At 39.9% G+C, this 14,467-nt stretch overlaps 1 protein-coding gene across 2 annotated transcripts in view; it reads left to right on the forward strand.

Moving 5' to 3' along the window:
- The window catches only part of PCDH10 (protocadherin 10), a 68,903-nt gene extending 54,651 nt beyond the window's left edge, over nt 1–14,252 (forward strand). For both annotated transcript variants that reach the window (XM_073341122.1, XM_073341126.1), the window contains one exon: nt 13,718–14,252. In XM_073341122.1, coding sequence (XP_073197223.1) covers nt 13,718–13,752 — 35 coding nt within the window. In that variant the 3' untranslated portion in view covers nt 13,753–14,252. The remainder of the gene's footprint in view (nt 1–13,717) is intronic.
- The last annotated feature ends 215 nt before the right edge of the window (nt 14,253–14,467 follow it).

The following is a 14,467-nucleotide window of genomic DNA, read 5'->3' on the forward strand; positions in this document are numbered from 1 at the left end:
GCTATGTTTTACTTGAAAGCATTTCATAATGTCTACAGATTTTCATGCCCAGAGCTGCCATCCAAGTCAATGGGAGCCATAGCTACTTAGTGTGTCTGAAAAGCAGACTTTTTTTTTTAACATGTAAAAGTCAGACCTAACTTCTACCACCATTGTAACACACAACGCCCATTCTCCTGCTTTTCCTTGGTCAACAAACATAGGATCAGTTTGCGAATATCTACTGGAGGCGTTAGCTTTTTCCCCTCTAACAGTTTGTTTATTGAGTCTAAAGAGAGTGTTTATTTCCAGATGGAAATTTACTCATGAGACAGTGTTGACACACCCTTGTTTGTATGGTGGGTACCTTTCAACTTACTCAAGACCACCTTCTGTATCTGTCAGCACTTCACTGGAAAACATCTTTCCTTGACTGCCTGTTACTCTTCAAGAGAGCTCTTTCTCTTTTGTTCATAAGCTGTGCACAGCATTGTTCTTCCTTTGTTAGATCACTTCCCCTTGAATTCACAATCTTTAATAAACACATCATCAACAAAATGCTTTCATCTATTCATTAAATTTTGTAATGCCACTAGAAATGACTTCTCTCCTTCTACATATCTAACAAACTTGTCAGCAAATCTGTTTACATCATTCTTAAGGCACGAGAGGTTTTTTCTTTGTTCTTTTCCCAGCTCAGTAACTTTTCATCAGATGACTTGCACTCTTTGTCATGAATATTTTTTAAACCATTCGCCATGACAATATACTTGATTCTACATATACCCTACACTCAGACAGCCCATCAACATCAGTGAAATTTTGAGCTATAGAATCTGTAGGATCAGTGGCTATATTATATTTAAAACATGTGTGGCTCCAAGTTGAATTGTCCTCTGGATTTTTAATCTCTCTTTAGTTTTACTATTTACTTTAAATTGCTTCTATGCTTTTCAACCCATACATAAAAATACATAAAGTCACTAGAACAGAAAGTTCCAGAATATAATAATAATAAAAATACAGTGCCACATATTGTAAGTGTATGAGGATTTTTGGGGGTGGATAATACCATAGTAATGTAATTGGACAGAATATGCATTTCACTCTCAACTGGTTTTAGACACTGGGTTATTATTTATCTCTATCTGTATTTCTTTAGCACCTAGGAGACCTGTCATGAATCAGGCCTCCATTGTGCTAGGCACTGTACAAACATTTCTAAAAAAGCTTCCATGTCCCAAAGAGCAAACAAAATCTAATGATATAATAAAAAAGGAGGGAACAGGTGGAGACAGAAAGGGGGGCACCAGGAAAGAATGAAACAGTAAGGGGAAGAGGGGCATCAGCCCACATGGAGCTAAAGCTCCATGACTCTAAAGAAATATACTGTGCTAGAAGGATGGCCAAATGCACATGGAAATGGATGGAGATTTGGGTTTACCTCCTAGCCAGACCTCATGTGACTGGGCAAGTCACTTAATCTACCACGTGCCTCTGTAAAGCGATCCCTATCTGTAAAGTGGGGATAATACTTTTCTGCCTCACAAACATATTGTGAGGATAAAAACCATTAATTAGCATGAAGGGCTCAGCTACTATGGTTAGGAGGACCATATAATAAATAATTAGATTGGGGAACATTGAGATCCCTATCCCACCCTCCATATATACAGGTCACAGTGAAATGGGTGCACACTGCTGTCCTTAGTAATCTCCAAAGTTGTGTAATCATATCCACTAGCTGACATGACCCACTGTGGCTTGCTCAGGGACTACGCACCCAGCTAACTCTTTAAGCTCTAACCGTGACAGTGAGGGTTACATCTACACTCATACCTACAGCTGTGATTCCCAGCTCTAACACACACACATACACTAGCTTGATGGGAGCTAGCGTGAGTATAAATAAAAGTGTAGCTGGGGTAGCGTGGGCAGCACAGGCACAGCTTATCCATGCCAAGTTCAAGCCCACCTGCACCCATAAGGGCTTACTCAGCACAGCTATGTGATGGCACTGCTGGCCATGATACCGCAGCGACACGAACATTTAGCTCAATGAGAGCTAGAGCAAGTATAGCATGACGATGTATGCAAGCTAGAAATCACACCCCTTCTTTGTAGTCTAGATGTAGCCTTAGAGTGAGGGTGAGATGCCATCTTTAGTGTTGAAATACTTAAAAACAAAAACAAACAAACAAAAAAACACCCAACCAACCCTTGCTGGTAACCATTATTTTAAAAGGATTCCCAACAGCATCTAGAATTTTAGATCAACAAGGCAAAAATCAAATAGTTACCATAGTTCATTATTAGCTTGGAACAAAACAGAGCAGTGATTATTCCTCTAATTGTCCTTAAAGTCATTATTACATATGCAAGTACAATTTTCTACTCTCCAGAGCCTTTCCCTCATTACACTGTGTGATTCACCAAATTACACTACCGTGATTAGTCCCTGAAACCAGTGTCCAAGTGGTATCAGGCAAGTACTGGGCTCCTTTTGCTGAGGTCAATTTAATTACATTGTGCATGACAGAAACCAGGCCAGTTGAGTATTGCCTTTGCCACCAGCAATTGACACCTGAGTGTTAATGAGCTGGTAATTAAGAGCTGGCACAGACAGGCACATTTAAGTGTTTAGGACTGGGATTACATATGTTGTAATGCTTCTGTGCTAAAAGCCAGTTCTCATTTTCTAGAATATACAACATTTTTGAAATATAAACATACTAAGGCAATTCCAAAAAAGAAGCAAGAAATGCTTATATAATACCAGGAATGAATGGTAGCTCTTTACACTTTATGAAAAACAACATCTCTTCTTACTTACTGAGCATTTGATTTTAATTTCCTTTAACCAACACGTTTGTTCAAATTTGGATTGATTATGTTCTGTTTTTTGTTTTCTTCAAGATTGTTTAAAGGAGCCCTTCTCCAGTAGCAGGGCTTTTGAGCTGTGCTCCGGCTCCACTCCAGCTCCAGGCAAAAACCTGCAGCTCCGCTGCTCCGTGCCTAAGCTCCGGGCTCCGCTCCAAAACCCTGTCCAGTAGTCCAGAGTCCCAGCCAATCTGTTTTGCTATTGTTAATCCAAAGTCTTTTCTCTCTGCATTCCCACAGCCATAGCTCCACTCCTCTACAGAATGATCAGACAGCTCCTTATCTCATACTATCCAAATCACAAGTTCTCCAAATCCTTGGTTTTGCTGTGAAAGGCAGTTCTAAGCTCCCACTCTGCCACTTGCAATGGCCAGAAAATGTCTGTCTCCTGGGAGCTGTGGCCACACCCCTGGGAGCAGTGTTGGGGTGGCTCGTGCCTCAGAAACTGCCCCCACAGGAGGGAATAGGCTGCTGGTTCTGGAGACTTGTAGAGAACTGGTAGAGTCCTCGTTACAGCTGCTAGCCTTCAAGCTGCTGTTCAGGGGACAAATGTGAGGAGTCTTTGTTTACTGTCTGTATATAATAATATACTCAGTTTGCATGTGTTTCTTACCTCAGAAAGACTGCCCTCCGTGGCCGCAATAGTTCAGACCCACTCAATTATGCATGCTCAAGCTGCCCCCTTTGGCCACCAGCTACAGAGGATACAGGCTGGGATTTTCTCAGGAGCCTAAGGGAAATTTGGGAGTTGGGTGCCTAAATCCTTTAAGCTACTTTGGAAACCCCAGATATAAGTCCTATTAGAACTTAAGGAGGGAAAGAGAGAGAAGATGGTCATGATTTTATTGTGATATTTGGTGTATTTCTTAATGTCCCAGCTCTTAGTATTCTGCATATATGTAAGAATCTCAGCTCATTTACATACACAACATACACAAAAAAGGAAGTTTCTAACTGTCAAACTGTCATCATTACAGAGAGAAGCCTGAGAACATGCCCCTAAAGTTTCAAAAGATGCTTTAAAAACAATCCCAAGCATATTTTTGTAAATCTCATGGTTTTGAGAGGGTTGACTATTTTTGAAGGCTTGGGGTTGGCAATACTACAAATCAATTTATTTTTTCCTGGGTGTCCCCTAGTTTCATGATAATATTTGTGACTACATTTTATGCAAGTCAACTGTTGGAATAACAGGACTTTGGTATTTCCAATGGGATCAGAACATCTGTAAAAGCAAGTTACTGTGAAGAAGTCTCAATAAATAAAATAAAGAATTACACATCTATTAGAAAAGAGCCTTTACCTCTTGCTCTAGTTGTTCCTTGATAATTCCTAAATAAGCAATAATGAAATAAACTACTCCTTCCACAACCAATAATACACTGGTAGAAAAATTAAAATCAAAACCAAAACCCACGCACTCTTTCTCAAAGTAGCAGTGTTATACACCAAAGGGGTGAACTAGTTCCAAAGCTGAGAGGACCTTGTACCAGCTACATTTTGACACAATACTGATACAGAGCAGTAGCTTAGACAATTTTCCAGTGCCTTTACAAACCCACAGATTGTTCACATCAGATGAAAAATGTATTAACTTTACTGAATCTTAGTTATGGGATTTACTTCTAATTTTCTTCTTTGGAAGAGTTTGCTTTTTCTATTGAACCTTCTGTAGGACAGATAGCCTTTTATATGCAGATTGGTATAATTATGCTTGGAAAATAGCTCTGAATTCCCAGTGGCTTAAACTGAGAACATGAAAGGGCAAATGTTATTATGAGCTGAAGGATATAGAAGTGGCACATTCATCAGTCCAAAATAAGATATAGAAATGAACAGCTCTTTACACAGTGATGTCAGTTTTTGACAGATTATTGAAGGATCTTTGCAGCCACAGAGACTGTCTTGGGTAACATGAAAACTCTGCATAGGGATATTCGTATCAGTTTGTATTTTTCTTTTTAATACTAAAAGGTGAGTAGATGTTAAGTAAAACAAGAGAAATATACCATGACAAAAGCTTTAACTCTCTTCCCTGAAGAATGACACCTGGCCCCTAGTGGTAAAACAGAAGGCGATCTGATGAAGGAATCATCTAGTCCAGCTGTCAAGCAAGGAATGGCACATCGAGAGTGGGCTTGCCATCTGGAGAAACAGATAGAGACTCCAGAGCCCAACCTCCATGTCCATTGAGATCCAGATGACAGACAACTGGCTCCTCAGTGCAGGAGGGGAGATGGTAGTTCTACTGACAGATGTGTCAAGTTTCTGCTTAATGCAGCCAGACTTTTCCTTATCACGTGGAAAGGGATAAAAGGAAAAAAAAGAGTAAATTCTTGTCTGTTTGAAACCAAAAAGTCAGGCATTATGGCTATTTGAATTAGCACAACTCAGTGTCATCATTCTTTTTTACAGAATTATTGCATGATAAATGGAAGAGCCAACTTAAAAGCATTTAAGGTAATCAAGTGAGGTTTAAACACCACTCATAAACCTGTCTGTGTAAATGTTCGCATAATGCATTGTTTTGTAATGTGAATGTATATATTTCAAAATATCTAACAGCATCTTAACTATAGAAATCCAACTCTCACCAAGTTAAAGAACATAAAGGTGAATTTCACACGTTTGACACATTTTTGCTCTGATATCCATTAGAAAAGCATGTGGAAATAGCCACATCACAGAGCAACAGGGTTACTCTAAATACAAAACATGTTCTGATGTAAATGTTAACCACATTTATTTATTGTAAGCTAGGTCTCTATGGGCAAAATTTGGAGTCTGTGTCTTACTAGCTGAGGTGCGAGGAGCAAGGTGTAAATGTCCCCATCTTAGAGTCCCTCAGATTCTAAATCTCTCCTGAATGTGTCCCCTTCTCTCTCTTCCATTCGCAGATACACTCAGCGGTGTGCAGTTGTTACACCTTCCCCTAGGGTGGTGCAGCATGCTTTCCTCTGTCAACCAGCCATCTCTGTTGTCCAGGGATAAGGAAAAAAGGGAGGTGGCAGTATAGCCACGTCCTTGCCTGCCCTCTTTAGGGTAGCGTGTGTCTCAGAGGACTCCACTAGAAAGGATTCAGAGTAGCAGTAGTGTTAGTCTGTATCCGCAAAAGAAAAGGAGGACTTGTGGCACCTTAGAGACTAACCAATTTATTTGAGCATAAGCTTTCGTGAGCTACAGCTCACTTCATCGGATGCCTGCAGTGGAAAATACAGTGGGGAGATTTTATATACACAGAGAACATGAAACAATGGGTGTTACCATATACACTGTAAGGAGAGTGATCAGGTAAGGTGAGCTATTACCAGCGGGGGGGGGGGGGGGACCTTTTGTAGTGATAATCAAGGTGGGCCATTTCCAGCAGTTGACAAGAACGTCTGAGAAACAGTGGGGGGGAGGGGGGATAAACATGGGGAAATAGTTTTACTTTGTGTAATGACCCATCCACTTCCAGTCTTTATTCAAGCCTAAATTAATTGTATCCAGTTTGCAAATTAATTCCAATTCATCAGTCTCTCATTGGAATCTGTTTTTGAAGTTTTTTTGTTGAAGAATTGCCACTTTTAGGTCTGTAATCGAGTGACTAAAGAGATTGAAGCGTTCTCCGACTGGTTTTTGAATGTTATAATTCCTGATGTCTGATTTGTGTCCATTTATTCTTTTATGTAGAGACTGTCCAGTTTGGCAGAGGGGCATTGCTGGCACATGATGGCATATATCACATTGGTATATATGCCATCATGTGCACAAGAATAAATGGACACAAATCAGACGTCAACTGCTGGAAATGGCCCACCTTGATTATCACTACAAAAAGTTCCCCCCTCCTGTTGGTAATATCACCTTACCTGATCATTCTGGTTACAGTGTGTATGGTAACACCCATTGTTTCATGTCCTCTGTGTATATAAAATCTCCCCACTGTATTTTCCACTGCATGCATCCGATGAAGTGTGCTGTAGCTCACAAAAGCTTATGCTCAAATAAATTTGTTAGTCTCTAAGGTGCCACAAGTACTCCTTTTCTTTTCACTAGAAAGGAGTCCCTGTGCTTGCAGGAGGATAGGGACTGCAGTTGTGATTAGTCCATGTGCAGGGGTCATGTGTTCTCTCTACTCAAAAATCTGTGAAAGATCTAACACTTTCCCAAACACTTTCACTATCTGCTTTCCTTTTCTCCTAAAACAATGCTCTCATCTTCCCTTCCCACTATTTACTATTACCTCTCCCTTGATGTGCCACTCACTCACCACAATCAATTGCCATTATTTGTTGAATTATCTGTGTAAGAGCCTCAGTCTAAGAAAGTGCTTAAACAGGTGCTTAATTTACAGCACATGAAGTTCCATTAACTTCAAAAGGACTGCTCCTGTGATGTATTGTGGGATCCAGGGCACAGTTAGGGGTCAGTATTGTCTTCCTTGCTCTTAGAAAGATAGATTGTGTCTCTATGGCAGAGTGCTGAAATGAGAGTGACAAAGAGGGGCAAATGGTGCATGTATATCTGGTCATTTTATGAACTTTTTCATGGCACAAAGATGCATAACAGTTGTGCTACTAATACTTTATTTAAAAGATTCATGCAAATTCCTCCATGAATGAAAATGTAGAGGGACCTTTTATGTGTAAAAACTTCTCATCTGTATTTTTAATAGTTACATTACGTGCATAAATCTTCAATTTTTATTTAAAACCTACTGTTTACAGAAATGTTCTCTTTTTTCCATTTGAATTTGCACAGAAAACATCTGCATTCTAAACATCTAAAATGTTTGTACATTTTTGTTTTATTTAAGACATTGGGTCCTACAAAGTATTAATGGATCTTGTCGTCCCCTCTCCAGCCCCTCCCCAAAAAAACACCTGTTCTGTTTGTATTTCAGTAGCACTCAGGGTAAGTCTACAGGACAATTAAAAACCTGTGGCTGGCCTGTGCCAGCTTACTGGGACTTGCAGGACTTGAAATAAGGGGCTGTTTACTTGCTGTATAGACGTTCAGGCTTGGGCTGGAGCCTGAGCTCTGGGACCATCCCCCCACATGGGTACCTGATTGCAGTGTAAATTTATCCTTAGAGGCCTCAAGTGATATCAGAAAACTATTGTGCGAAATGGTGTACAAACACTTTTAGCCCAGTGGTCGGAGCACTCACCTGGGAGTGGGAGACCCAGGTTTGATTTTTCCTTCTCTGGCAGACAGAGAGAAACAATTTGAACAGGGTTCTCCTGCCTCTGAGATAGATGCTCAAACCACTGACCTCTGAGATAATCTGACATGGGGCCCCCTCAGGGTCTTCTAGGGAAGTTATTCTACTGTGGCTACATGATGAAAGACTGATTGAAAGTTGGGGGCTGGACTCAGTATCTCCTCGCTGAGTAACCACTGAACTACAATCACAATCTCTGGCCCAAGGACTATTTAGGTATTTTATCCACAATGGAACAGTCATTGGACCAGAGGGAGTGAGAGAATGACTCTGAACTTCAGTGGTGAGGGCAACCAGCTAGGAGGTGGCAAATTCTGGGTTTTATCACTCTTTTATTATTTATCCACAATCAAACAGTTTCAACAAGAGAGATTGAAGAACTCCCCTTCTCAAGTGTCAGACGATCCCATAGTTCAGTGGTCTGGAGACCCTGGTTCAAATCCTTTCTCCAGTCACCCTCTTCCCCAGGAAAAAGAAGAATTGAATCTGTGTCTGCCACATCCTGAGTGCTTGACTCACTGGGCTGAGAGTTATGATGGCCTCCTTGTCTAGTCAGATTTTGAATGGGACTCAGTCTGCTAGGCAAGCTAAGAAGCTGCCTATCAAATCAGGTCCTGCACTTCACTCAGGCAGATGAATATCTTTCTTCCCCTAGTTTGTGTATTGCTCTGGGGCTTAGTCAGCAGATAGGCTGGGTGCCTAGAGGAAAGCAACAGTGTGTGTGCCCCAGTCTAAAACCTACGGAACTTTTAAGCAGAAAGCTAGGCACCTTGGAGGTTCTGCAGCAGCCAAGAAGGAGTTTTGTGAATCACAGTTGTACCACACATAGGGAGTTGAGGTGCCTAAATTGCTCTGTTAATTTCACCCTCAAACCCTAAATAGTAACATCCTGTCTCTTCACACAAGTTTCAAGAATAAAAGGAATGAAGGATTGTAACTGACAGACTTAGAGCTATGTAGCAGAGACATATTCTGGATCATTACTTTGGATACATTTCGCCTAAGGCTCTGAAGGAGGATTTTGACCTAAGTGCCATTTTTATCCAATAAACAGAAACCAGACTCCCTACTCTCCTTATTGATATTAGTCTAAAAATAGAGACATAATGAATAATTGAATATCTGTAATGAAAAAAAAAACTACTTTGGATGCAACACTTGCTGAATCTTGAAATTATTTATGTATATTGATGAGGTGTGGTTCCCCCCCCCAGGTTGACAACTGGCGTTTTACATGAGTAAGGATCTTGGGATCTGGCCCTGTAATTTTTATTATGAGTGGACCAAATCCAGAGGTTCTTTCTCCATTTTTGTTTAGTTTTTCCCCTCAGTCCTAAATCAGGATCATTTAAAATTTAATTTGACTTTAAATGGGAGCTGGGCACCTAATTTCAATTTGTGCTGTTGAAAATCACCTCCATACATCAGTGGACTTCATCTGATCTATGAGTGAGTAAAAACAGAGTAGAAATACAGTAAAACACTGAGGCTTTGGTTTGGGGACAGGGAGAAAAAATTATTATTTTGTTCTCTAAGTAATATTTTTGTTTACTATTTTCCATTGTGTCTTGGAGATTTTGTTAAGATTTTTGATAATTACAGGAATTTTAATAAATGGTGCATATTAAAAAAAACCCAGAAGTAAATATTTTATAAGGATTTTAAACAATATCTTTTTAAACACCTATAAAGTGTTTACGTTATTCCATAATTTTGCAGAGACAGACTTTGGGTATATGGGACTGAGATAATACATAATAGTACTGTTATGAACAGATAAAAGTGCTTCAGTGATCTATATGATTCATAGGAGAGTGCCACCAATATTTCTCTCTCTGTGATGGGGATGATTATTCCACACAGGTGATGAAAGGGTTAATGCCTACACTGCAATTAGACCCCCCCGCCCCCCGGTACCAGCTGACTTGGGATCCCAGAGCTTGGGCTAAAGCACTGTTTAATTGCTCAGGCTTGGGCTGGAGCTCAGGATCTAGGACTCTGCAATGATGATGGGGTAGCCAGATTTGCACACAATATTCAAGATGTGGGCATATCACGGATTTATAGCGGTATTATGATATTTTCTGTCTTATTGTCTATCCCTTTCCTAATGGTTCCTAACATTCTGATAGCTTTTTTGACTGCTGCTACCATTGAGCAGATGTTTTCAGATTGATTGATTTATTTAATCACTGCGGCCTGATCCAACAAGGAATTTAAGACTATGCCTAATTTAATTTATATTGGCAGTCTTGATATAAATAGGATTACTTGTAGATTTAAAGTTAGACACCTGCTTAAGTACCTTGTTGAAGTGGGACCTATAGGCCCTAATATTTAGATTACTTATCCATAGCTAAATTCTAACTCTCCTTTCATCACCCTGTAATCCAAGATCCATAATTCATCACTCATTGCTACCAGTATATCACCCATGTAGTCCATTTCTCTTTATTTTGGCTTGCAAGAGAAAGTGTTATGGCTGTCTCCACTTCTGTGACTTGTAAGGCTTGGTTAGTGAAGGCTGACAACTGAAGAATAATCACTGGTTTCCAGCTTCATGCCTCATATCTATAAGGATGGCATGCTATATTTTGGGGTAAATCATGACCTTTTCTTTTAAATGTCCTTTGTGGTAACTAGGGGTCAAATTCTAGTCCTAATGAAGTCAGTGACAACACTTTGATTTCAATGGGATGAAGGTTTGGCCCTATGGTCTCTCCAGACCCAGGCTAATTGAGACATGTGCTTTCTCTCTTAAGAGAGACCAGTGATAAGAAAATAGCATGTGCTTATGCAGGAGAGATCTATGGCAAATAAAAATCAGAAGTTGAGCTTAGAGCTCATCTGAATTTCTCTCATGCATGAAAATATGACATTTTGGCCAAAAAGTTAGATTTGGGTAGCTGACATGGTACCTCCTGTTATTCTCCACAATGAGCCAGGTACCCTGGTCAGACTGCATCTCCTGTGAATGATGCATGACAGCCTCAGTCCCTTCCCTCCCCCTCCCCCCACCATGAGGGAAGGAAGGTGCTACTGTCACAGTTTCAGGGTAACTACACCTGTATTCCCCTTTTGTGGTCCCTTGAGGGTGCCCACTAAAAGGTTTCTGGCTGCTGGCTGTCACCTCTTGGGCAGAAACATGTGTCTCACTCTCTCCTGTCTGGAGGTTTTAAGGCTGCACAGTTCCGTGCCTATCTTGTGATATTCCCAGCAGCCAGACTGCCTACAAAGCCAGTGTTTCTGTTTTGCTGTCTCTTCAGCAGCTATGACCATTGTATTGCCAGCAGTTATAAGTTACCATACAGCTGCTTCTAAGCAAGCATTCTCATTCTAACAGTAAAAGCATTACAGAGGAAATATATTTAAACAATAATAAAACCTACACACATGTTAAAGGTGATCAGAGGTCACCCCCAGCTCCAATCTAGGGCTCTGGTAGATGTCAGTCCTTCAAAATCCACATTCCCCACCCCACTTGGTTAAGTTCATATCCATCTTGGATGCACAATCAGAACAAAGACTGGACAGATAAACTGTTTCTTTATACAAGATGGGTCTTTGATATTGACAGTGACATTTTCCTCAGGTCATACCAACAAAAGGCTGAGTTTTTTGTATAACAGAGGTGAGTAATTTGTATTAATTTCTCCCTAGGGATTCCCCAATAAATCCACTTAACACTTTTTATCCCAAAAGTACGACATGTTTTCAGTATAATCTCTTGAACTCCTAGGTCTTACATTAGTCACATCTCCCACCTAAAGGGGTTACATCCAATCCTGGCCGACAATAATACATGAAATTAATACAATGTCTTTTGGGGATATATTAGGAAATTGCCATATCTGTCATAGCTATGTCATGGGAGTTCCATAGCCGCAATGAATTCACATCCTTTGAGTCTCTGGACAGTACCATGTTCACCCACTTCCCAAGAACTGGCTGCATTGTTTACTCTGTTGAAATGCTGCTACTGGTTCTATGATAGTGGCAGCATGAAATTTACTCCTTCAGTGAAATTCTGAGGTTCCACAGATCCAAAGCTAGAAATTCTCATCTAACTTTCTATTGATCAGATGGGGGCAGCCCACAGATCATAGCAATGGCCTAATTCCTCCTAATGCATTCCCGAGCATGACATCATTTTTGGAGCGGTGTGAATGTATTGTACTATTTATATGGTGCTGCATATGTACTGACAGGAGGATCCCTCATCTATTCTGTCTATATTGCAGTGAAGCACAGCCTCTACCTAGAACTTCACCTGACTTCCTTATAGACTTAGAGAAACAGTACACAGCGAAAGTGGACTACAGTTCTATTATTCATATTCACCTTCTTCTCATGATCGTCTTCAGCTGTGCTTCAAGTATCACATGGACAGATCTGTACAGAAAGTCTTTCTGTAGTCCAGACATGCCATCTGAGTGCTTTAGAAGTCTTTCTGAATCTTCCTCTACTGGATCCTTCTCTCATGTTTTGTCATCTTTCTTTTAGAAGAAGAAACAAACTTTTAGTGCTTACTATTTCGCATTGAAAATGGCTTTTTTGGAAAAAAAAAAGACAAGAAGCAAATGTTCATGAAATACAAATTGCAGCTGAATCTTTAGAGCTAAAACAAATGGGTACATGCAATCTGTACCTTTATAAACAGTAAGCCCAGACAAGAAGTGGATGATTTAACTAAAATGTAGTTTGGAGTTCACTAATTATGTATGCATCTCACTAGATATTAAAGGAGACTGTCAATAACTAGTTACATGTGTAAAAAGAAAAGGAGTGCTTGTGGCACCTTAGAGACTAACAAATTTATTTGAGCATAAGCTTTCGTGAGTTACAGCCGAAAGCTTATGCTCAAATAAATTTGTTAGTCTCTAAGGTGCCACAAGTACTCCTTTTCTTTTTGCGAATACAAACTAACACGGCTGCTACTCTGAAACTAGTTACACGTGTGTGTCATTTTATCAAGAAATGTTATTTGCTTCTTCATTTAGAAATAATGTACAAAACAAATAGATCTAGTTTCTCTTTTTTTATGTGGTTGGCCCTGTAGTCCTAGTGAGGAGAGACCCTACTTATGGTCCTCTGTATCCTTGAAGTGTGCTTCCAGATCCCCACCTCTTACATATCCCCTTACAGCATTATGCCATCCTTTCCTAGGACTTTCAGGACCTCATTTTGTGCTGCCCCACATTTGGTATGGTCACTACAATGGTAGTGGCATGATTCATAACTGTGTTACTTCAGTTTTACTGTCGTGTAACAATTGACTTCAAAACTGGAGTGACAGTTGGAAATCATGCCTCTTAGGTACTGATTTTTTAAAAGTATTTATGTATTTGCAAGGCAGTGGCAAATAAGGCCTAATATTTGTAGTTCAATGTGGTTATCCAGCCACCTACTCACCCACTTGTACAGCCACTAACTTGCCATCTAATGACCCCAATTACTTTCAACATTCTGGGGTTTTGTGAGTAAGTCATGGAGTGTTCTTAAATATAACACTGGGATTCAAGACTCTTTGGCAAAGATAACTCTGAAATTAGTAATCTTAAGGTTACAGCTGCTTAATCACTTGTTTTTTCAGATGTTCTCTCCTCTCATTTTTTCATTCTTAATATTATTATTACACTTCTTTTTTTTCAGAGAGAAGACCAAGTTCCAGGACTGCAAAGTTCTAGGGCAAAGCATGTATCAGAAAGCTGAAAGAAACAGTGCCCCCTGCCATGTTGTACTGTCTCACAGAACATTCTGAAATTGTTTGATCAAAGTAACTGCACTTCAAAAGCAGTCTGCAATGCAACCTCTTCTTTAAAAAAGCAGCTGCTTGTAAAGCGGCTTCTATGTGGACTAAGTAAAAATGCCTAATCACTTTGAGAAATATGGCTTTCACTAAAATTACCTTGCCTGAAAAAAAGCCTTCCCCCACTAATTCAGAAGCTCAAACAGAAACTAAATGGCACTTCTAGAGAACTATACAAATGATTTAATAATTACAGCACTTTTATATCTTTTGACTGTTCACAGCATTCTGTTTTAGACTTGGGTTTTGAATGCTGTACCAAGGCTGCATGAAAACTTCCACTGTACACCATTATTTACAAAAAATGTATAACCATGCCTCTTTAATGGATGCTGGCTGCATGCATGACAAAAGGAACATTCACTCACTAAATCTAAATAAAATGGCATTTATCCAAGGACTTATTTTTGAAAATCTGTGCCATTGTGCCTAAAACCCGACCTGGAGTCTAAGAAGGCACTTTAGTCTCCATATCCATTCACTCCTTGCCTTCTCTGCTGAAATTGCTAACAAGGGAGCCAATTAGTGCCATGTATAGTATGAACACCACTATGCTAGAAAGTAGACTGCGACTGCTAAACCCATTTCATAAT

This window comes from Lepidochelys kempii, chromosome 4 (genome assembly GCF_965140265.1).
Source record: "Lepidochelys kempii isolate rLepKem1 chromosome 4, rLepKem1.hap2, whole genome shotgun sequence".
NCBI lineage: Eukaryota > Metazoa > Chordata > Testudines > Cheloniidae > Lepidochelys > Lepidochelys kempii.